At 37.0% G+C, this 24,296-nt stretch overlaps 1 protein-coding gene across 1 annotated transcript; it reads right to left on the bottom strand.

The window, feature by feature from the left end:
- On the bottom strand, nucleotides 1–24,296 carry stum (stum, mechanosensory transduction mediator homolog). The gene is made up of 2 exons (XM_066677778.1): nucleotides 23,867–24,296; nucleotides 1–368 (listed from the first exon to the last, which is right to left on the bottom strand). Exons 1-2 carry the CDS (start codon nucleotides 24,033–24,035, stop codon nucleotides 145–147), a joined length of 393 nt encoding a protein of 130 aa, XP_066533875.1. The 5' UTR covers nucleotides 24,036–24,296; the 3' UTR covers nucleotides 1–144.

Raw genomic sequence — 24,296 nt, 5'->3', positions numbered from 1 at the left:
AAACATGGCCTAAGGCTTTCTCACCTTAGTCATATGCAATTATAAATATATGCTATTTTTTTGTGTGTTTTAGAATATTCAACTAAAGGTAGAGAGAATACAAAATATCCTGTGGGACAACTATGCTTTAAATCTGGTCTAGCATTAGGAAATGGTGTGTGTTTCTTGAGGCCTGGTAGGATGCTCACTTGCAAGGATAACCATGTCCATGCCCCAGAATATGCTCATAATCCATCCCACCATGACCACAGCAGTGAGGATCTGGATGAAGGCTGCAGCAATGTTCAGCCAGAACACACAGCACACGTGTCGGTCCGGCAGATCTGTCCTTGCACCACACAGCACTGTGAAGGCTGAGACGAAAGTACCTACCCATACAGATATAAGGAGAATGTTAACTTCAGATTGTTACCATCATTGTGTTGCCTTCCTTAATACAATCTAACATGATAAACAACATGACTACAGGTGTCATAGTCTGTAGTGAAATGTAAATAAGGTAAAATTATTATTAAAACCATTTGCACGTATTTAAAAGAACACTAGGGTCTGTCCCAAAACCTAGTGAGCTGTCTAACTACAGAGAATTTTACATCATAAGGTCTGTCCCAAAACCTAATGAGCTGCCTAGGTAGGCACTGACTGCAGACAGCTGTTTAAGAAGACAACGTTCTAACGGTCGTCTGTCCTCATCAGGCAGATTATTCAGAGGCTCTATTTAGAAAGCGATTGCGTCACGGATTGCTCCCGCACAAATTATCACGAATTGAACTATTTTGACATTAGGAGAAGAGCGAAATATATGTGAGTTGTTCTGGCATTGCTTCATGGGATTCAGGGTTCGATGCTGCCTTAAAATTTGGCCAGATTTACATAGCTGTGTTCGAAAATGCCCTATTCACTATATTGTGCACTATTTTTGGGGTTCCGCCATTTTGTAGTAGTGGCCGAAAACATAGTGGACAATTATCAATGCACTGAAACAATCCCACAATGCGCTGCAAAAAGTAGTGTACAACCCATGTGCACTAGCAGATAAGAAATAACCCATAATCCACTCCGTTGTTTGGTGAAAACCCGCATGAGGTCGTTTTTTAAATCATTCACTACTCTCCTGAATTCAGTTACCTATAATAGTGCACTATATAGTGAATAATATAGGGAATAGTGAATAGGGAGCCATTGTCGGACACGGGATATCTTTGTAGACAGCATAATAAGGTATCTAAGAATTGGGACAGCTTACGTGTTGGGAGTGTGCACACTATGACATAAAATTCTTTCTCGTTAGATAGCTCACTAGCAGCATGTCCAAAATTGCACCCTATTCACTATATAGTGTACTATTTTTGGGTTCCGCCATTTTGTATGAGTGTCCGAAAACCTAGTGCAGAATTTTCAGTGCACTCAAAAAATCTGGCAAGGCACCACAATAAGTAGTACAACCAATGTAACATAGCTAACACTATTGGACAGCAGATACCGATAATCCCGACCCATAGGTTGTCCCAATTCTTAGATACCTCATTATGCACACTATGACATAAAATACTCTCTAGTCAGACAGCTCAATAGGTTTTGGGACAGACCCATAGTGTGCATGCTCCCGACAAACAAGTAATTCTTTATATCACTCTACAGTTTCTTTCAGTTCCAAAAATGATACCTCATCCCCACTGCAAAAGACGTATGCTCACCACAAATACACTATCTTGGCAAAAAGTCTTGGCAAGTCATATATTCCTTAAGCAAGCATCAAATTTATTTTTATGAACATGGCTTTTTTCCCCATCCATGATTCATGCAGTACTGACCTCAGACCCACATCACCATTTAAAATACTGAAAGAAAAAAAAAAACACACATTAAAATAAAATAAAAATGGATCCCCCACAGAGGTTGCTGTGCTGTGTAGTATTCGATGGGAAATACAATTAAACCATACTATATCACCAAGGATTCTAGTTGCCAGATCCTTTTTATAGTAACAACTAGGGTGGGTGATTTGTCTTAATTTTTTTTTTGTTATATTTCTCAAAATACTCTTAACATCCTGATAACAGCCAGTAAGTTTAAATATCTGATTACACAAAGAAACATATTTGTTGTGTATATAAGGCAAAAAATAGCAAAAATATTAATAAAAATAAATATTTCATCCATTCCTTCCTTTCATACCAAAGAAACTGATTGAATGGCTTAACTGACAATCTACTTACATACGCAAAATCCATGCCCTCACACCGGACTTAAACATGTATTCGTTAGCGCATGCAAGGCTACATACATACATACATACTAGCACCACTGAGTGCTAGAAAATGGCAGAGATGGTATTCAATAAAAATTAAATATCAGTAGAGTAGAGTAGAATATAAGACATCAGTGGAGCTTTCCAACAGTGGAGGATTCTAAGAGCACAGAAAGGCATGGCAAATGATGTAGCTGTTTTTCTACTAGACAGGTAATTATATAATTTATCATTTTGTTTATGTGGGATTTGTGTGTGTGTGTTTAAAAGTTAACTGTGTTATGTAGCCAGAATAGCTGTTGTTTTGTAACACCTGGCTGTGTTTCTCATTCGTAATCTGCGCTGTAGTTTGAGCGAGTGTTAGTTGGTGGTATTTATCTTATGTTATATACTGTACAGGACATAAGTTAAGGTGGTGTAGTTCGCTGGCTTATTTGTGTTTATTTATAGGTACAACAAATATTATTCTCTCAGCGCTCTCTCTGTGTTTACTAATCTCTGCGTATACAGTCATGTGTAACTTAGCTTTGGAAGGAGGGCTGAAAGAATGGTGTGGGACTTTGTAGTAGGATTTCTTTCCAGCCCCACCCACACTGACTGGTTTCTACAAAATAACATACCCTAGCTTTAAAACCAGGGTAATAATTCTAACTGTTCCTTAGCCCCTCTCATTATACATTTTCCTTGAAATAAATGGTCTTAGGTATTTTGTCTAATTTTGATGCAATATCAATTTCTATTTTTCTGGGAGGATTTGGGCTAGATTCTAGGGCATTTCTGTGATGATTTTATGAACTTCAGCCACAAAGACAAGAATGAGGTAGGTAACTGATGTTGGCTGAATAGTTCTGGATCAAAATAGCCACTTCCTCTCATCACAAAAATGATGAATAATGCTTTATCACTTCAGAGTTCCACTGATTTACAGTGATATATAAATGAATTATAAGAAGAAATCTTAATTTAGGGCGACATGGTGGCGCAGTCACACCATTCCCACTCTGGGTGACTGTCTGTGAGGCGTTTGGTGTGTTCTCCCTGTGTCCACGTGGGTTTCCTCCGGGTGCTCCGGTTTCCTCCCACAGTCCAAAAACACACATTGGTAGGTGGATTGGCGACTCAAAAGTGTCTGTAGGTGTGAGTGAATGTATGAGTGTGTGTATTGCCCTGTGAAGGATTGGCGCTCCCTCCAGGGTATATACGCGCCTTGCGCCCAATGATTCCAGTTAGGCTCTGGACCCTGAACTGGATAAGCGGTTACAGATAATGAATAAATGAATGAATAAACTGGTCATTGTTTATCAAAGCTTTACCTAAAAGCTAATATTTTACTGATTTTGTTGTGATTGTTGTTTTGGTATGTTTATTAAAATACTGACACCAAGATTTTATCTTTCAAATAGAACTAATTTAAATTGAATCACCTGACTTACAATAAGCATTTCAACATCAGCTTTTAAATTTTTACCATTCCCCATTTTAGTCACTGCCAATTCCACCTCATATCTAAGACTCCTCCATACATAACAATGCTTCCAAGCTGGGAGGGTGAAGATTAGCACATACATCCTCTGAGGCTTATCACATTATTTTGATTCAAGCTCACAGTCTTCTGAGAATAGGTCCAACACTTAGACAGATGAGCCATTTAGAAGTGTCTATGCTTTCAAATTCAATATTCTACTACGCCACAGGAAGAAATTCACACAAAGTAAATGAGTGTGGTAAACTCACTTTGTGGAAGATTCTGAGACTGGAATCAAATTTCCCATTATTTTTTGCTGCTAATGTCCTGATATCCATACCCAAAAAAACTGATTTGCTGTCCCTACTAGTACTGTAGATACTGTAATCAGCTTGGAACCAAGGCACCGGTTCTTATGTCATCTGTAATACAAATATGGACAATATAATGTTCAGTAATTACATTTTACTTAGATCACAACAAATGCATTCAAACTGCAAGTTTAACAGATGATAAATCATATTGCACAGCAATCCCAGTCATCTTATTTTGGCATTTGCAGAAATTTCTCTTCCTCTGTGGGGGAAAGGACCAACCAAACTCAACTAAATTCTGATCTGTGATCTGTAAAAGCAGAGCTCAGAATAACAGAGTGAGCTGGGTTTTGAGGGCTGGGGGCAATTGCCAAGAAATGCAGGGCTATTTTTTAAATGATGGTGATCTCATCTCGCCTACAGTGCTTTTTTTTGGCCCAGTCTTCTACTCGGCTTCAAGATCACACTCATAACCTAGAGCTCAGAAAGACAAGGATGCTGAGAGCGTACTGCTTAGACTGATAATAATGCTTTACAAGATTATAATTGCCTTTTCTGAACAAACGCTACTCGAAATAACATGTTCCAGCCTGTTCTGCTGTCTCTCTCTGTTTCCATCTGTATAGTTGAGTGGGCATTACTTGTGTGTGTGACTAACAGAGCTTAACGGGTCGGGTGATAATGGCACCCTAATTACTGACAGTGATGTGAGGAACCCCATTTAAGCTCTCCTCCCACATTCTTCTCTTTTGCTCTTACACACATGCAAATCTTACTTTCTTTCTTATGGTGTGCCATTTATTAATTTTAGGGAGGGTTACTTTAAAAATTGTTCCTTTACAGAATACAAATATATGCATTAAAATGTATTTTGTAACATATTCTGTTACATTACATTTTCCAGAATGTATATAGAGCATTTACTGTAAAGAATTAAAGACAATATGAAGATGTACACAAAAAGATTTCAATTAGTATGGCAAAAAAGCAAAAATTAGACAAATATAACATTGTCTTTGCGTGGAATTTACTGTTACTACACATATTTACAGCAGAATCTAAGGTGGACTGGACCACAATTTAATGTGGAATGTAGTGGTGAGTTTGGAAATTTGGCTAGAATGCATTCTTTTTTTTTGCATGAGACCTGGTGTTTGTCATGAAACACCAAATGACTAAACCATTACATTTGAGAACTAAGTGTTAAAAAAAAAAAACATGTGCATGTGTCACACAGCTCTAGGGACCTGGAGGTTGTGGGTTCAATTCCTGCTCCGGGTGACTGTCTGTGAGGATTGGTGAGTTCTCCCCGTGGGTTTCCTCCGGGTGCTCCCGTTTCCTCCCACAGTCCAAAAACACACGTTGGTAGGTGGATTGGCGACTCAAAAGTGTCCGTAGGTGTAAGTGTGTGAGTGAATGTGTGTGTGTGTGTGTCTGTGTTGCCCTTTGAAGGACTGGCGCCCCCTCCAGGGTGTATTCCCGCCTTGCGCCCAATGATTCCTGGTAGGCTCTGGACCCACTGCGACCCTGAACTGGATAAGCGGTTACAGGTAATGAATGAATGAATGAATGAATGAATGAATATGCATGTGTGTGTATACAAAAGCTTAGCATACATTTTGACTTTAGCCAGACCCATAAATATAATTATTCAAGACAAGTTAGTATCAATAAACAATGCACTGAACAATGTTCCTCTTTTGCTTGCTTAAACATGAAATAAAGTTTGAATTACTAAGACAATAAACACATTTTTCTCTTGGCCATATGGTGTCAGTCTAACGTCTAACGTAAATATTAAATGCCTCAAAAATTTATATTAAATAACTTAAAGGTGTCATGCTGTGAAAAATCCAGAGGTGACATCTTGATCTTATGCCTGTATCTTAACACAGTGGTGTTTGCAAAAGTTATATTGAGAAAACATATGCTTTATGTTCTTGTGGATAGAGAATCTTAAGCCCTATTCAGACAGGATTAGTTTTACCTGTGGACATTGGTAAGTAATTATTATCTGAGTATCCCAGTGGTTTTAATCCCATCTGAATAGACAATTTCAGTCATTTTACCAGATTGCAGGCTCCTGTTTCAGAAAATATCTAAAAAACCTTTACCTACTGTAACATGAAGAGGAGTAATAACCCCAGATTCAATTAATCCAGTTCGAATTGACATATGGCTGAATATGACATATGTCTTATCCTGGGATAAAGCTTTTTGTGGTTCTTCTTGAGAGTGGAGAATGTTTTTTGGTGGTTCTTCAGGAGGAGGCATTTATTGATGAAATTTACAATTCAATAAGAGGCTAAGCTCAGCTGCTGAACGACCTAAATCACTCAGTGGAGAAGAGTTTTTGGTAGCTGTAGCTAGGTTTTGTTCACAAGAGTAGCTACAGATGTGATACGAGTGTGTTTCTTTCTCATTAAATTACTATTAAACTGTTTATAATATCAGTTATAATAATTATGTGAAGGATTAGTAAAGTTTTTGCCAATGTCTCACCTGTTATCTATTTTGAAGGTCAAGAATAGGCTGCCTGCACTTCAGGTCCAGACACAGACACTGTCCTATCCGGACCTGGACCTGTAACTGATAAACTATTAAGAACTGTTTAATTTTGGACAGAGTGTTTTATTTAAGTGGTGTGCCTCTTCTGGTCATTATGGTTCAGGTTTAGCTCTGCAGGAAACTCAGAAACTAATTGCATGTGTTTCTGAATATCACACATGAGGCTTCAGAGTCAATCAGATCTGTGCATTATGATGAGCACTGTGCCTAGAAGGAGTGACATACACAGGGCAGGACTCAAGACACCACTGTCCTGGGGCCAGTAAATATAGCCCAAGAGATGTGATAAAAGCTCTTTTGGGACGCTATCGGGACAATAGTGTTGTGTGAGATAAAACCAGAAACTATATATATATATATATATATATATATATATATATAAATAACAATTACGCTGAACATGGATTCTATTTACAGATAAAGTCCAGTCCTTTAGCCTAAAGAGAAAACCAGCTTGCTGTTGATGGATCAAGTCCTACCCTCTAACAATAAGAGCCAATCAGTTTGCTGGTTATGGGAAAGCCGTAAAGACAAATGCAACTACAAGACAAGTCATTAGACATTTTATTTACATATGCTTTTTTTTTTTCAAAAGTATTGTTTTACTTGTAAATTTTACTTGAAATTAGAAAAGGACATTTATGGTATTTGTTAGTTATAATTTTTTATAAACTTGAAATATTTTGAAATGTAATTGAAAATATAATTTGATTTGACATTCAGTTGTTAACTACAGAACATTTGGCTACAAGGCTTCAACAATATGCAGGATCATAATGCAATTATATGTTATGTTCCTGACTGGATTTTCTCTAACTGGACCAGGTCATTTAGGGCTGAATATCTATGGTGGGAAAGCAGATAGTTGTCACTGTATAAAAACTCCACTAGCTTTGGTGTGTATGATCCACACTAGGTGGGTTTCTAACCAAAACCTTCGCATATGTTTTGCGTAATAAAGAAATACAGTGGAACCTCTACCAAGAACTTTATCCGTTCCGTGACCTGGTTTGTAAGTGGAAAAGTTTGTTTCTCGAGTCAATTTTCCCCATTTAAAATAATGGAAAAGCAATTAATGTGTTCCAGCCCACCCTGAAATTCACCCTTTTTGCACTGATATATGTTTACAAAAATTAAAATTAGTCTCAAATCTCAAATTAGTAAAAAAAAATACATGTAGCATTACTAAAAATAAAAAAGAAATACAGTGGTAACAGTAATAAAAAAGAAATAAAAAAGTTTTAAGTGGTTACATATCGCTACCTTGAAGGCGTAACGACTGGCTGGAGGAGTAACACAGGCACTGGCTGTATGACGGGAGGTGGGGATGGGTGAATTTGGGGAGACGAAGCGTAGATACGGCTTAACTTAGCACAAATTTCGATGTCTGCTATTTACACTAATGCTAAATTGCTAAAACTACAATTTGCTAATCTTAAAAGCTCACTCAAGTCTGGGTGCGCTGGGAAACTTGCCTATTGGGGTCAGTGGCCATTTCCAACCGCCGTCTCGGCGGAGCCTCGTGTTCGGTTCTAGAGTCATGGTTCGTTAGTGGAGGCCAAAAATATTCAAATGCCCGGTTCGTATCTTGGAAAGTTCGTTAGTATAGGCCAGGGGTCGGCAACCCGCCAGACAGCTGACTGCAGTTTGGCATTTTTTTCCCCATTACTACAATGACTCAAATAGACATTGAGTATTTTACTTAATCGTCAATCCGGCGTCTTTTTTTCAGAGTTAAAAATGTTTTGTTGCATGCAGAAATGTTATTTCATTTTTCTGCAGTCATTCATTAATTTCATAAATGTAAAAAAGTATAGTTTGTTTATACATAGCACAAAGGCAAAAAAAAACCTGTTATATGCAGTGTTATTTCATGTAAAATTTCAAAAGGATTTTGTGGCTCCCAGTGTTTTCTTTACTGTGTAAAATGAGTGGTAAAGGTTGCCGACCCCTGGTATAGGCGTTCATTAGTAGAGGTTCCACTGTATCAGCAGAAAAAAATGCAAAATGTGTGTTCCCATCCAATGCATTTTTGCAAATAAACATCAGATAACGTTGGACCCCATGATCAGGGATAGCACCGAAATGGCACAGGAGAGAGATCTGAGTGAGTTGTTTATATCAAAAACACACTTTATATCAAAAAGCTTGATTTCATATTTTTTTATGGATCGTCTGTGTCATTTCTGTGGTATAGTATTTGTTCTTAATATTTTAAGTGAAAAGTAAAATGCTGTGTGGTCTCTGACTTTTGCTCAGTGCTCCTTTGTGTATACTATATTCCATGCATGCACTAAAATAAGAAGGAGAGAAGAGGAAGGAGAGTCGGGGGTAAATTAATCAGCCAGGGGCTCCCACGGGCTTCTCAGACAGAAATATGCCTCTTGTTACTTATCTTTCTATAACAACAAGCTAAAATTATTATTTTTAAACCTCGCATGCACAGTATTTATAAACAAGAGCAATATTCAAAATTTTCCACCACTGCATTGAAAAAAATGGTGCATTGAAAAAAAAAACCAGTGCACTGAAAAAAAAAAACGGTCCATTTGAAAATAGCTCACACCGGAAATGCCCACAGCTGCAAGGGGCACTGTATATGTCGACTTTACAAATAGAAGTTTGTATACCAGAAAGCTTATCGTAATCAGGTCCTCAGGGATGAACTTCTATCCACCACTTCTCACCTTTTTGACTTAAGCACATCCTGGTATGAGCTATTCTCGGTGCCAGTTTGAGAAACACAGTTAAACTAGCCGCACGTCAGATTTTAGTGCACAGATAGTAGTGACTGAGCGGTAATACTCAGCGCATTGAAGACCTGAAAGCAAGCCCATAATTTAATTTAATTTAATTTAGTGGCTTATAACATGAATGTTTCTAAAAAATGCTTCATAAATCCAACAGATATCAGTTCAGTGTTTACCATACTATGTACTTATGAAGTATGAGGTGATATTACTGTTTAGTTTTTTAAGTAAATGGCATCCAAAATCCCAGTAATTGTCCATTGTTTTTAAAGATTTGTCAGATTTCATGCAGCATAAAATGGTAATTTCTAATAAGTAGTCCATACAACCAACAGATATCAGTTCAGTGTTTACCATACTATGTACCTATGAAATATTAAGTTATTTTCCTGTATAGTTGTTAAGCAAATTGCATCCAAATTCCCCATAATTTTAAATGATTTTTAATGGTTGGTCAAGTCCCATGCTACATAAAATTATTTCTAGTAAGTAGTCCAAGCATTTCCAGTGTGAGCTGTTCTCCAATGCAGTATTTTTTTCAATGCAGCGTTCTTTTTAATGCAGCGTTTTGTTTTTTGCTGTTGTTTTCTGAGTTTATGCAACGCTTTTTTAATGCTGTGTTTTTGTAATGTATTTGCATTCTATTTAATGCTGTTGTGCTCTGACCTTTTGTTTGCTTTGCAAATGTTGTTGCGATGTGACTCAGCGGGCCACCGTACGTCTGAGGGTAAAACTCTTTCAGCAATATATATATATATTTTTTGCCATTGTCCATCCAGGCTTTTTCATGCACATTTTCATAAATTGCAAAAACTCAGTGGATGGAAAACCGCCTACTGTGTGATGGCAATATGTGATTTGAGTAGCCACACCCATCTCTATTATTTTCACCAAGATTTCTTATTCATTTTTCCATTATATTACTCCAGCTTCTCACATAGAACTAATCCATTCCGAAAACATTCTTTAAAATAAACGTTTATTTGAGGGATGCCTTAGAAGAAACCTTTTTTGGTTCCATAAAGAAACATTTTGGCTGATACATTTAAAGGGATAAAGAACCTTAAGTTTGAGTGATGGATTTTAAACCTTTAAAAGGTTCTTCACAGTCACACATCCCTTTCACAAACATTGTTCTTTATGGAACCAAACATGTTTTTTCTATGTCATCGCTTACAGAACCCTTTGAATGTAGGGATTTAAGGTTCCCAAAATAGTAACTTTAGAGGAGAAGGAAAAAACCTTTTTAAGGTTTGATGGAAGTGAATGTAAAAGATTTTATTCCCTGTTATTTTGGAGAACTTCTATTTGTTAGTGTGAAAGACTGCTGCTGTGTTCAAATGATAAACTTAGCTGAAAATAGAATCGAAAAAAAAAAATCATGTTTTTAATTGGAAAGCAATGATTAAAAAACAAACATATATGTATGTATGTGTGTGTGTGTCTGTATGCATTTGTCTAGATTTTCGCCATGCATTTCACTCCATGGTTGTGACATGACTAGGAGCACACTCCATTGCCCCTTGAGCTACAGCAGTGCTGTGCAGGAGTGTGAAGGGACAAACAGAGACCCGCTGAGGGGTCTTTCTCTCTGTGAATTAGGTTCCAGATAACTGTAATTTTCCCCAGGCCTCCTTCATACAGCACCAAGTCCAAGTGTGGGAGGTTAATTATCCAGTTTGCTCCTCTTTTCTCCATGAGGAGGAGACTGCTCATTTAGCATGGTTTGCCTTAGACAGGAACGCTTGTTTTTAGGTATCCTTCTGGCACAGAGTTATTTTACAGTGATTCTACATAGTGAGTTTATAACACCTCAGTTATGTAAGCAACTTGAATAAAAATAGCATTAATGACCCTTGCAGTTGCTAGGAGGAATAAAAAACAAAAATGAACACCCACTATTGTCTCATATGAGTTAGCACTCGTCAATCTGGCTAGCGGTGGAGTGAATAATCATCTCCTCCATGTCTGAGTGGTGCTTGAGAACGAAGCACTCAAAAAAGTGAATGTTGGAGACTTGTCACTACTCAATTATTCATATTAAAAGAGCAAGGTTGAATCACTTGTCTGCAGCTAGACGTCATTTGGTTTTGAAACCCAACTCTCTCCCACTGGACACAGATGTACTAAAATAGGAGGCTAGAGGGAGGCCCCCACCATTCTTTTCCAGTTCCCCCTTCTTCTGCCAACAACTCTTCTTCCACACGACTAGTGGTGAGAATGTTTGTCAACATTAGCCCAGCAGAGTTGATGCCTTGTGTGTCGGGTACAGAATCTCCTGGCAGTCCCACACAATCAATCACCGGCCCCTACTCTCACCATCTAAGGCTGTAGCACCCTCTGCCACTCTCACTGCCTAGAACAAACACAAGCCTCGTTTATAAACCCTCTCAGAACCAGGGTTTCAAATCTGATATTAACTCAATCTATGAATATGCAACTCAGCCTGACACAGATTCAGAGGTTTGGGTTTCTTGCCTTCCCACCCTCTCAATATACTCATGCCTTCACATACAGACTTTAGCAGGAGAGCAGCGGGAGAGCAAAAAGCTTGAGTATCAATCTTTTTACACGAGTATTGATCAATACCAATACAAGCATTGGTATCGATATTATCAATATTTGGATCGATCCGCCCACCTCTAGTTTAGACAGATCAGTATTTTTTCTTCTTTTCCAGCACTGTCCAGCTCTCACTGGATTATTCTGTTGACCACAAATTAAAGGAACATATGTTCCTCTTAAAAAGGCTATGGCATATTTTATGTGCTACCATTGTGAGTTAAAAAAATTTGATAATTTGTCTAGATTGGAGAACTATTCAAATGTCTGCATTTCATTGTTTATAGTGACAAGTTTCTCAGTCCAGTCAGCACTCTGCAAGTTTTACACACCATGTTATATTACCTAAGCACCAGGTTCGAGTTACCAAATTGAATAACATATTTGTGTAATTATATAAATGACAATGAAATAAAGAAACATCATTTTATATTATAAGTAACAATCCCTGGTAGCTAATGCTATTATATTTGAAAATGTTCAGAATAAATTTTTAAAATCGAAATATTTCACTGCCTGATATTCAGGATTTTTAGGCCTTTAAAATTCATACTTGGCACAAAATGTTATTTTAGGTTGTTAGTACTGTTAGTTGCTGTAAGATGCTGTGAGTGAATGGCTTGATTTGTTCTCTCTTCTTGTCTAGCAAGAAATAGGAATAAATCACAATCTGGTGTACTATAGTAACAAATATAAAATTTGCTTGAAAAAAGCAACAGACAGATACAGCAATTATACTAAAAATTAAAAATATAAAAAAATTCAATATGGACTATATTTTGATTATGTCATCCACAACCATTTATTTTGCTATAGGATTAAAAATCAATATGTAAAAATAGTCCATCAGTGTTATTTCAATATAAATAATAAATAAATAAACAAACAAGTAAGTAAGTAAGTAAGTAAGTGTATGGACGATTGAGAAGTTCTGGGCTAATAGTAGTTCTTGGGAAGTTTGATACAAGTAGATAGCATGGTTCTTCCTCAGTACTGACAAAACTGATTACAGGATGTAATCACAGAGAGAGAGAGAGAGAGAGAGAGAGAGAGAGAGAGAGAAAACATGGGGGAGGGGGCCAATCCTTAAGCCAGAAACAGCAGAGGAAACCTATGTGGTGACTGAGCCGGAAATTGAAAATTCCACAGGGGACTAGTGACCTCAATTTCTGATGATAAAAAGGGGCAAGCAGCAGCTCAAGGTTGAAAGTGAGGTGACATAAATGCAGTGACTCAGAAAAGACAGATGCTGTCACAACTCATGGCCATATGAACAGGAAGTCATAGGATGTGGGATGCTTACATAGTAGTGACATATCAGACTGTTCTGTGTTTTGTAGGAAGTACTCAAATAAAATTGAGGGGAAATTAAATGTATATATGAAGTAATTCTTACCCATGTATAAGGCAATATATACAGATTAAAGCAAATTGATATTGAACTGTGCTAGCATATCCTGCTTATTTGGCACATAAATGTTATCTGAAACAGAAAATCATCTAAGTTAGTAATCACATCAATGGTGTCAGTGTCATACATTTACGAGCCCTTTGTACTGATTAGCAATTTGCACAACAGCTTTACAAATCAAAGGAATGGAATGGCAGGCACAAGATGAAGCTATCTCATGCATCTCATACCTTATGGGCACCTCACCAGAAATCAAACTACCACAGGTAGCTGAAGCACTGAGCTTTATACCTTTGTATTTAGCAACAGTGTGGTCTTTTTTGGCCTCAAATGTCAAAACCCTGCTGAGTGTTACTTGTGGGGTGTAACAATCAGATGTGGAGATACAACTGAAAACTCTACTGTTATATGCCTCGTTATTCAATGTTATGTAGGTCATTTGGTACTTTTTAAAATCATTTGTTATATTTTAAAAGAGTTGTTTCTTTATTGTCATTAAACACAACATTTACAATTATAATCAAAAACACTTTTTTTTGTAAAATTCTAAGGATGTTTCCTCATCATTTGCTAGCTGTCCAGTCTGTTTGTGTGCTTCAAACAGGTCTAATGTGTTTTTACAAAGCCCCAATGTCTGTAAATGGGTAAAAAAAAAACTGCCCCAGTCCGGTATGCAAGGCTTTCTCTCCTCACAGCATAAAGTAAGGTAAAGGGGAATCTTTGACATTTGACAGCAGAAATACATTTTTTATCAATTTTATTATTATTGTTTAATTAAGTGCCAGTTAAAGATAATTAGAATGGTTTCTTTAAATTGTAAAAAAAAAATATTTCACCAGACTGGCCTTTGAAGGAGTTGCTGCCTTTACAAAAGTGTTTTGAATATCCATCTACAAGTAGAAAAACAAAAGTTTTGAACAACTACTAACTCACAGATACATGTATCTGTAAAATACACAGTCATAATGTCAGGAAAGACATAAACATCAATTCAGTCTGCCCTAAATACTGCAGTGTTTAATGCATAAACATTTTAACTGGCTTTTTCAGCAGGTTTACTTTGCGTTCCTTAATAATAAGTTTTCCTCTGCTGCATAATGCTATTTCAATTAGTGCATCAGTGACTTTTCAATTTGGTTAATTAAAGATTGTAGCAGGCATTCAATTAATGTTTTTTTCTTTATTTTTGCTTGAAATTAAACTTGCCATCAGGAAACTCACTACACCTTCTCCCTGCGTGCATATTCTGTCAAGAAAGCAATATTGAGAGATAGCCAACAGAGTAGAAAAAGGAACAGTAGCAGCTCCCCCAGGTCCTAGTGTGCCCAAGATTCAATACATTGTTATTATGGACATTAACAAGGGGAGCTAAAAAACTGGTGCTGAGAAACACACACTTATTAGAACAAAAGACTGCTATTTTTATGCCATTTGATTCAGTGTTGGTAATTAGTATTTGAAATTACATACATACATACATACTCAAATAAGAGAATGGACAGCAGAGTCCATCCTAGGCAACAAACTTTCAGCCTTGCTGAATGTACCACGTATGTACCATTTTCTGTGCTTAAGGAAAATCCAAAAGATCCGGACAGCAGTCATCCAGCACATAAACTGTTCTCTACAATGCCATCAGGCAGGAGATTCTGCAGCATCCAGGCCAGAACTAACAGGCTAATGAACAGCTTCTATCCACAGGCCATCAGACTTCTGAACAAGTTGTGAAACTGTTAGTCCCTCCCCCCAACACCACTTCATGCTGCTAATTTAGATATTTGATATATTATTTCGGTGCAACTGGACAATATCACTAAGTCACTTTATACTGCAGTCACTTTAAACTACACTTAAATTATCCTATTTTTTTGTGTTGTATAGTATTTTATAGTATTGTATTCCATTCTTTGGCGCTGTGAATGTGCCAAAACAAAATATAATATTCAATGTAATGAATATTTGTTTTTCATTATGGCACGTATTCCGCACATCTGTGTTAAAAAGAAATCTCACATGTATTTCATTACAAAGAGACTTTTTTTTTTTTAAGTACCTTATAATGTAAAGCAATACAGTTGTGTACTGATCACATTTTCAGATGACTGTATTCAATTTTGACACTAATTCAGCATGTAATTTTTAAAATGCAAATCCTTGTGTATTATTTTTTAGTAAAGGGGTCAAGCAACGTGAAAATAATGTAATAGTGGTTTTGCTTTTAATTTTGGCACAAATTCTTCATGTTAGTTTGGAAAAGCAATGACGTGTGTGGATTGCATTTCACATTGTCCTACTGTAGTGATTGCTATTCAGTTTGACAATAATTCCTCTCCATAATAAACATTGTATATGAATGAATAGTAATTACTAATGACTCAAATACAGTACAAATCATTTGTTAATTCACAATGGTTTTAAGAACTGAAAGTGATTATTTACAGTCTCAAATTCACACAACACTTGAGAAAAACAAAGCTTGCCTTTGGTATTATTGGCTTTAGGCAGAGAAACATTTTCACTTGTTTTAGCGCAGCAACTGTGTTTGTTCGTCTCCTGGCAATGGTGCCGAGCTGTGTGTCACACGGAGAGCTGTGCAGAGCAGGGAGATTTTTTCCAACACGTTACAGTTTTATTCACACATAAACCAAAAGGAATGGCAGATTTTCATAATGTAGTGGAGTAAAAAGTAAGATATTTGACTTTGAAATGGAGTCAAAGTAAAAAGTTGCCCAAAATGGAAATCCTTCAGTAAAGTAGATACACAAAAAGAAATACTTAAGTACAGTAACAAATTACATTTACTTCGTTACTGTCCACTGGCTTTTACACCTATTGTTGATAACAGTCTGGATGGACTCCTTCACCATACACACAGAAAATGCATAAAAATAAGCTGAAACATGGACTCTCCTGACCAAAGCTCATGTTTCTACTGTCTTTGGAATCATTTCAGATGAGCTTGGACTCCAAATAAAATGTATGTATGCATTCTCCTTGAAACAGAAGTGAAGAAGAGTTTTAGGTTGCATTCCATGATGCAGTGGCAGAATCTGTTAAGTGACAAGAGTTGTCTGGAGTACTCCCAAGCCCACATGGCTATATTTATCACTGTAGCATGACAGTTGCTTATACAGTGCCATATGATATCTTAACGCTTACACTCATTTAAAATTGGTGTCCAACCTTACCATACACAGACTAGTATTTTTATTTTTACTACAGTTAGGGCTGGGCAGCAAAATGAGTATCACAGTATTTCTTTAAATTCTGGTGGTTTAACTATATAAGGGTGTTTTTATTCATTCACTTATTTATATTTTTTGGTATAGGTTTGCCACTTATATGTTTGTTTAGTATACATACAACATAAAAATGTATAAATTTCATCCTGTAAATCATAAACAGTAGGGTGGGTAGTGTAGGCTGTGTTTGGCTGCACAAAATGAAAATATATATATAGGAATCAATGTGAAAGAAAGAAAGCACAATTCCTTTAATGTTTCAGACCTTCTGGTAAAGATGCAAAAACTGACTGGGGGATCATTAGAATATTAGTGTGCACGTGTTTGTCTAGTCACTGGCAGCAAAGCTTTTGTGCTATATCTAAATTATGCATCACTAAATTTCATTCTGTGCCCTTTTTTGCATCCCATGGTATTATGATATATAAAGAACACAGACCACAGGATGAATTTTAAAGGGAATACATATATAACCACAATAAGAGTAGATAGTAAAAGACATACATTCTTTGCAATCTTACATTGATAAATGCAATGTTTGACAATTATCCCATTACATTTGACATAAAATGATGTGCAATGACCTATTTTTAATTTAGATTTACAATCTCTAAAATAAAGAGATTGTAAAATCTATGTCTCTGCTTCAGAGCATCTCAAATTATTTCAAGCTTTCATGTATTTGTCAACAATGGGTGCATCTTCAAATAGATTAATCAACTATTTGCCAGTGTGTGCTGCATTGATTACAACCTTTATAAAAATGCTGCTGCATTAAATGGATAAGTAATCACAGATGAGCTTAAGGTCAGTCTTAAGATGAGTCATTGATTTGATTTGAGATTTGAGAGTTCTGCTGTGAAGCTCTATTTATGAATTGTAATTTTGAAGTAGTGTCTGTAGTACAAAACAGATGCATTATTTTGCTGCCTTAAGCAGTTATAAGGAATGAATTTCTGAGGTTAATTTATGACTGAAGATAATAAAAATAAAATCATAACCAAAACAAGGGTTTTGCATTTTTTTTTTTTTTTTTTTTTTGCAAATGTGGCTTGTTGCTAACCACCAGTCTAGATCATAACAGAAAGAGAACAGCAATTTATCATGCAAAGTGCCCTTGGAAGAATCGGCTAACTGGGTTATCTTTAATCTTAGCAGAGACTGGCGAGACTAGCTGGCCACTACAGCATCTGCTGTCATGGAAACAGAGTGTGAGAGAGAGAGAGAGAGAGAGAGAGAGAGAGAGAGAGCAAGAAGGACTGTACAATAAGCCTGCAGTACCATTAACATCACTGTGAAACAACAGTGACAACAAATCTAACTTCTTATACATTTCCCCAAATGAGCACATTTGAGGGCCTGTGATTTACTCTGTGTTTTTATTTGGCTTATGCTAGATTTCAGCTGGGAAGTTGAAAAAGTGGTGTAAGATATAGAGCTGTTGAATAAGCCTGCACCAGGACACTGTCAGGACACGTTATTCAGTACATTTATTTAATTTAAACCATATCTGACTTTAGAACAACGCCTGAGACAAAGAACTTGTCTCTTTCAGGGTCTGAAGCCCAGTGACCTTTCTATCAACACTTTTGTCAGTTTCTCTCCCTGTAAAAGTCAGCAGCAAAGTCTGGAAAGAGGACCTTCATGATTTTACTTGAAAAAACAAAAAACAAAAACAAACAAACAACAACAACAACAAAAAAAAACACTTTTTAATAAAATTCTATGGATGTTTCCTCACCCTTTGCTAGCTTTCAAGTCTGTTTGTGTGCTGGAAATCAGTCTATGTGTTTACGATGCCCCAGTGTCTGTAAATGGGTAAAAGAAATTGTCTCTGTTTGGTATGCTAGGCTTTCTCTCTCTGCTAATGGCAGAGCAAAGGTATTTGGGGCTTTTAAGACAACAGAGAGAAGTCCAAAGGTTGAAAAACACAAACCAAGAAGAGGATAATGCTCTATTTCTGCTCCATCAGTGGGTAATTTATTTACTTTTGCTGTGTTGGATTACTTAAGGGTGGCATGGTTGTGCAGTAGGTAGTGTCTCTCTCACACAGCTCCAGGGTTGTGGGTTCGAGCCCCACTCTGGGTGACTGTGAGGAGTTTGGTGTGTTCTCCTCATGCCCACATGGGTTTCCTCCAGGTGCTCCGGTTTCCTTCCACGGTCAAAAACATGTTAGTAGGTAGATTAACTACTTAAATTAGCTACTGCTGCCCCCTCCAGTGTGTTCCTGCCTTGGGCCCAGTGATTCCGGGTAGGCTCCGGGCCCACTGCAACCCTAAACTGTGTAAGTGGTTTCAGACAATGAATGAATGAATGAATGGATTACTTAAGGTGGAAATATCTCCAAATACAAGAGACGGCTAACTGAATTACTGCAAAGTGCAACAAAAATAAACAACCCAAGTGACAGAAAAGTTTCTGTGATAATTTAAACAGTGTATAAAAACTCAGACAATTAAATTTCAGCTACGTACAGTCAACAGTCATATATTTTTCCTCAAATATACCATTCCAAATAATAAAAAAGTGTTTCACCACAATCATAGATGTTCCCTCTAAAGCAACTATTCATACTGCTGTGACATCTGTCGCATTTATTACTAAACCTATACAGAAAAATGACTCCAATCTGATATTTCTTGCCTGAAATCAAGATTATTAATAGGTAGTTGTTCAACCTTTGCCACAGTAACAATTTCTGGGTAGGTGTTAGAACATAATTAATTATAGTTACTGCCTAAATTCTGGTGAATCCATCTAATTTAATCATGTTTCCTCTTCTGATACTAAAATCTCAACTAGGGGCAGACAAAACAAAATATTTCTCATTATCCATAGAAAATGATAGTTCTAAGTGTGGTGATAAAGTGTAAAATGTGGAACCAGGCACAAATTGATTTAAAGTATAAAATAAATAAATAAATTAAATTAATAAATAAATGTTTTAATTAATATTTTTAGTCATTTAATGCTAAAATTTACATTATTAGGCCAATTTGGATGGGATTTATTTTACATGGGGAGCTGGGGTAATGTCATTTTACCAACAGACGTCAATAATTTATGATGGATCTTTATGATTGGATGAGAATGGCTACTTGATTCACGCACTGCCATCGCACTGTGGATCAGACACAGCAGTCTGTGTTGACTGTTGCTGCTGTTGTGAGAACAATGCACCTTCTAGTCCTTCATAACAGAAAATGTCTGAAATGATGGCTAAAATGTCATTCACACATAATCCTTCATTACTTTTATAAGCCATTTAATGGTAGTAATTTAATGAGTTGGATAAACATTCATAACATGTATGCTGATACTGTGCAAAAAATGTAACTAATATGCTGCTACTGTGCAAACTTACCTATAGTTGCTAAAAATTTCACTCCTCTGTACAAGTGTTATTCTTTAGGTCATCTTTTGGATTTAATTGTGTTGCATTTTTCAACACTTACAACACATACTTGGATGACTCATCTGATTTATGCCATATATTACATCACTAAATGCCTCCTCCAGCCCCTCCATTCCTGAAAAATAAAACCTTGAAAAAACTCCTTTACTATGAAATGTGACTATGTGACTGAATTTTCAATAACTTATGAGTATTATTACTACTTGATTTATATTGGGAAAAAGGCTCAGGAATCTTTCCTGAAATGGGATGTACACACCCAGTCCCCTAATAATTACTTTACCCCATGTCCACAAGTAAAATTAATCTTGTCAGAATAGGGCTATTGTCAGTCATGTGAAGCACAAGTGACTAAAAAGCCAGACCTATGAAGTACTTTATTATTAAATATTCAGTTTTATATTCAAATAAAATACAACCTTTGATGTCAAGCTAAACATATTGCAAATTGCTACAAAAAACTGGAGATTGTTAGACAAAGTGCCAATACCAAATCTATTAAACATTTTAAAACTAATTTCATGCAAAAAGCATCATGTCTATAACATTATCACATTTCAGCATTACAGCTTTATTCTGACGGTAAGTTAGGTGCTAATATCTGAGGCAGATTTTCCTGACACTTATGGAGCCAAGGTGCACATCTGCTACATGAGGAGCAAATTAATATGATTCAGTCTCAGCCTAATATAGCACCCATCAAATGCAGCACAAATATCAGCAACTGAAGGATAGAAGAGGAGCGTGCCCACAAGCTTATTCTTGGGAATCTGTGCAGGAGCCATTTGGCATTCCTGCTCTGGGCACTTTCACCTCCAATGTCCAAACATGTGGCTCCCTTGTCATAACAGTTGTTTCTAGTTGAGATAATCAGACCCACACCAGAGGCAGCAGCCTGATAAGGCAGCCCTGCATGCAAGTTTGTTACATGGGAGGTTTTTCTGAACCATTAAAAAACACATATTTATTAGTGACTACATATCATAAAATTTGCTGACATTCCCTGCTTTGAATTCCATGAATTTGGCTAGTTTGAAGCTGATTATGCACACACACATGATCTCCACTGAAAAGTGAATGAGGTGCTCTGTAACAGCCACACATGAGATTATGCTTACATACACATTGCCAATCATCAGCCAGGGGGGTACACAACCTCCCGAAACTGGGCTGTAGTTGTGGAGTTTTGTTCTGTAGAGTGAATGAGAAGTATACAGTACATCTGGGAGGAATCTCAGTGACATTTATGATCCAGAAAAGAAAAGCGAGCAAAAATATTCTTACTTATACCCTTAATTTTAGAAGAAACTTTGGGCAAATACTGGGTAAATTACATAGGAGTTGTTTAAAAATCCATCACTAGCAACTTCAGCCTTTTATGATGTCATCTTTTTTTTTTCTCAAAATACTGTTCCTTATGATAGGCAAGGACACTTCTCCCCAGCTGTCTTGCACAAGTTTCAAATGTCCTTCCAGACATCTACAGGGATAAGCTGGAAACATGAGGCTTAGCGAAGATGTCTTACTGGAAATGAATAAGGTTGGAGCAACCTGGTGGAACTGGCCCAGATTGCTGTAAACACCAGAGGGCCACCGGTGAATGAGCAGGAAAGCAGGAGAGAGGTGGGAGATTGCAGTCAGAATGCATTTAGCTCACCCTCAACACGGCTGTCAGGACAATGTAGGTCACACATTTTCATCCTTTACTGAAAAGCAAAGAAGCTTTGGCTAGGGAAACTACATATTTCCCATACCCTGATAACACTAACCCCAACAGAGCATGCGTAAATCAAGTCACACATAACAAGGCCCAAAGGGATGGATCTGTGTCAACAGACGCTGGAACCAAGCAGTGATATGGTCATTTAATGTATTCTAGGATCAATACTAGAGGAAGAACTGGGCAGGCATTTGTTTTCAGCCATTTATTTTCAGCTTGACTGGGAAAATAAACCATTACCACTGTGGAGTCTTTTTTTTAAGGGCATTATGTCAGTACATGCAAAATATTAAGCCACTATAATGTATTATTTTATTGCAAATTCTAAAAATGGCACATTAGAGTACATTCACTTCTACTTTATACTTTACATGTTATGACAACCTCAACAGACAGTAGTACTGGATTGATATGTGATATCAATTGATACCATGCAGCTCAGATGTTGGAAATGGTATGGGGAGGTAAAACACTGGACTGGTTACTACTATATACACAATAGGTTCTAATATTTTTAGGTACTTTGAATGTCCTGCTTTCATAATTTTCTAATTAAACCGTGTAAATGAGTGGATTTTCCATATTGTCACTGTCCAAAGAAAACCATGTATCTCCAAAATAGTAACTTTACAGGGGAAGGAAATAAATCTTATTAACTTTCCATGGAAGTCAAGGTAAAAATTGTATTAGTAATTAGTATTATCCAAAAGTAATTTTGGAGCATTTTCTATTGTGAAATCCTCAAACAATTTGAAGGACAGCTTTTCAGTTTTCAAATGATGCTGCAAATTTAAACTCACGAAATATAGATATACATATTTTTCTTCAGACAACGCCAATACAGGTAGTGTTAAGTGTATCTTTGGATTGTATACAATATGTATATGTTCATTTATTAGCTTAACCTTCTATAATTCAAGGGATTATTAGAGTCTTTTGACTGGAAGTCTCTACTTTTCTCAGAAGGCTCTAAACTAGATGTTATAACATTACTGTGAAGATTTGATGACAGCGCGCCATGAGGTCATAAAAAATGTGAGGCGCTGCTGTTGATGGTTAGTTTTGGATCACAAACACAGCTTCAAATACTGGATTGTGCTCCATCACTCAGGGAATTCAGCTCCACTGCTCCACAGCCAAGTGCTGGGGGCTTTTTACCCATCTAGCTGACATTTGGCATTTGGCATGATGACCTTTCCTTTGGCAATGCAATTTTTTTAACTGCACTAAAAATATTATATGAAAAAAAGGAGTTGTCTCTCTCATGGTTCCTCAGTGGCCTATGGTATGCCACTCCCACCTAGCGACTGGGAAAAGAAGATGTCGGGATGAAAGGAGAAAGGGGAGAGGGAGTAGAGCACAGAAATTACACACACGTGTCCAAATTTCAGATACAGAGAGTACCAATTAGGCCACCGGATGCCAGAGACCAAAGCAGAAAGCTGAAATCACAGACAGCTGTGTTGCATACTTGACTGAGATGGATGAGAAGGCTGCTTTAAAAAGGTGAGAATAAAGTAGTGTGTTGCCTGGATACAAAGAGGGAGAGGATAGAATCAACAATTGTTTCTGGTCTTCAAATGTGTGAATGTACTCACAAAGGTTGAGGTCATGTAACACTGGGGCAAGCAATGAGTGTTTTACAATACAAACCGCTGAGATCAGTCTCAGTTGAAATATAGAGTGTTAAGAGACATATTCATCTCAGTCTAAAGGTTCACAGAGAGGCTTCAGGGTTGCTGCCTATGGAGGGAATTATAAAGATGCGCATACATAGTTCTAAGGTTTGCTAATATAAATCACAGGACATAATCAACATACACACACTAGTAAATATACACATGCTCAACATACACACCTTTCGAAAATAAGATATAATACAGTAATTAATGAAGGTATGCACTTAATAATTAACTTAATCATTTGTGAAAATGAGATGATATACATTTAATAAGACGTTTAATAATTGTAGAAAATTTAATATAAAATATACATAATTCACATTGCTTTATTATTCACGTTGCCATGCATTTTTTATTCCACACGCCTTTATTTATTCTGAAGGGACATCACCAGCAGGGCTTCGTATACCACTTCAAAAATAAACAGGGCACTTGTGGAAGCAGCAGCCTTTATCTGGTCTGGGATGAAGGTTCTTCGTTACTTACCGAGTCCAGGAACAAATGTGTTGAGGAATAAACAGATGACAGCCACAGGAAAAGGCATATAAGGGATTGCCGCCCGTAACGGTCCCTTCTTCTCGCGAACTTGGACAACTACTCCGCTGGTGGAGGAAGAAACTCCTTTCTCGTTCATTTCCGTGTCCTTCTGCTCCATTTCTGAATATGTGGCTGAATAACGAAAGAACTCTTTCAAATACTTTCGCTAAAGTTTATCTGTTTACTCGCTGTAATCTCCACTAAACCCTGAGGCGGAAAACGTACAGCTACACTGTCCCTACCATACACTGTATATTTACGATGCTTATTTTTTATTGCACCTGTTTTCCGGAATGCCCCACCCCCAGCGCCGGGATTGGTTGGTGGTGTCGCGTCCTCCTGATGATTTACTCTTAGTATGTGTTGTTAAAATGCAGCA

This window comes from Hoplias malabaricus, chromosome 7 (assembly GCF_029633855.1).
Source record: "Hoplias malabaricus isolate fHopMal1 chromosome 7, fHopMal1.hap1, whole genome shotgun sequence".
Lineage (NCBI taxonomy): Eukaryota > Metazoa > Chordata > Actinopteri > Characiformes > Erythrinidae > Hoplias > Hoplias malabaricus.
The sequence above is the reverse complement of the archived record's forward strand: the minus strand, read 5'-3'. Positions and strand labels throughout refer to the sequence as shown.

Coding starts and splice junctions, on each gene's coding strand:
- stum (XM_066677778.1), bottom strand. CDS start 24,035: ATGGAGCAGAAGGACACGGAAATGAACGAGAAAGGAGTTTCTTCCTCC. Junction 369..23,866: donor CACATTTGTTCCTGGACTCG/GTAAGTAACGAA, acceptor CTGTATGGGTAG/GTACTTTCGTCTCAGCCTTC.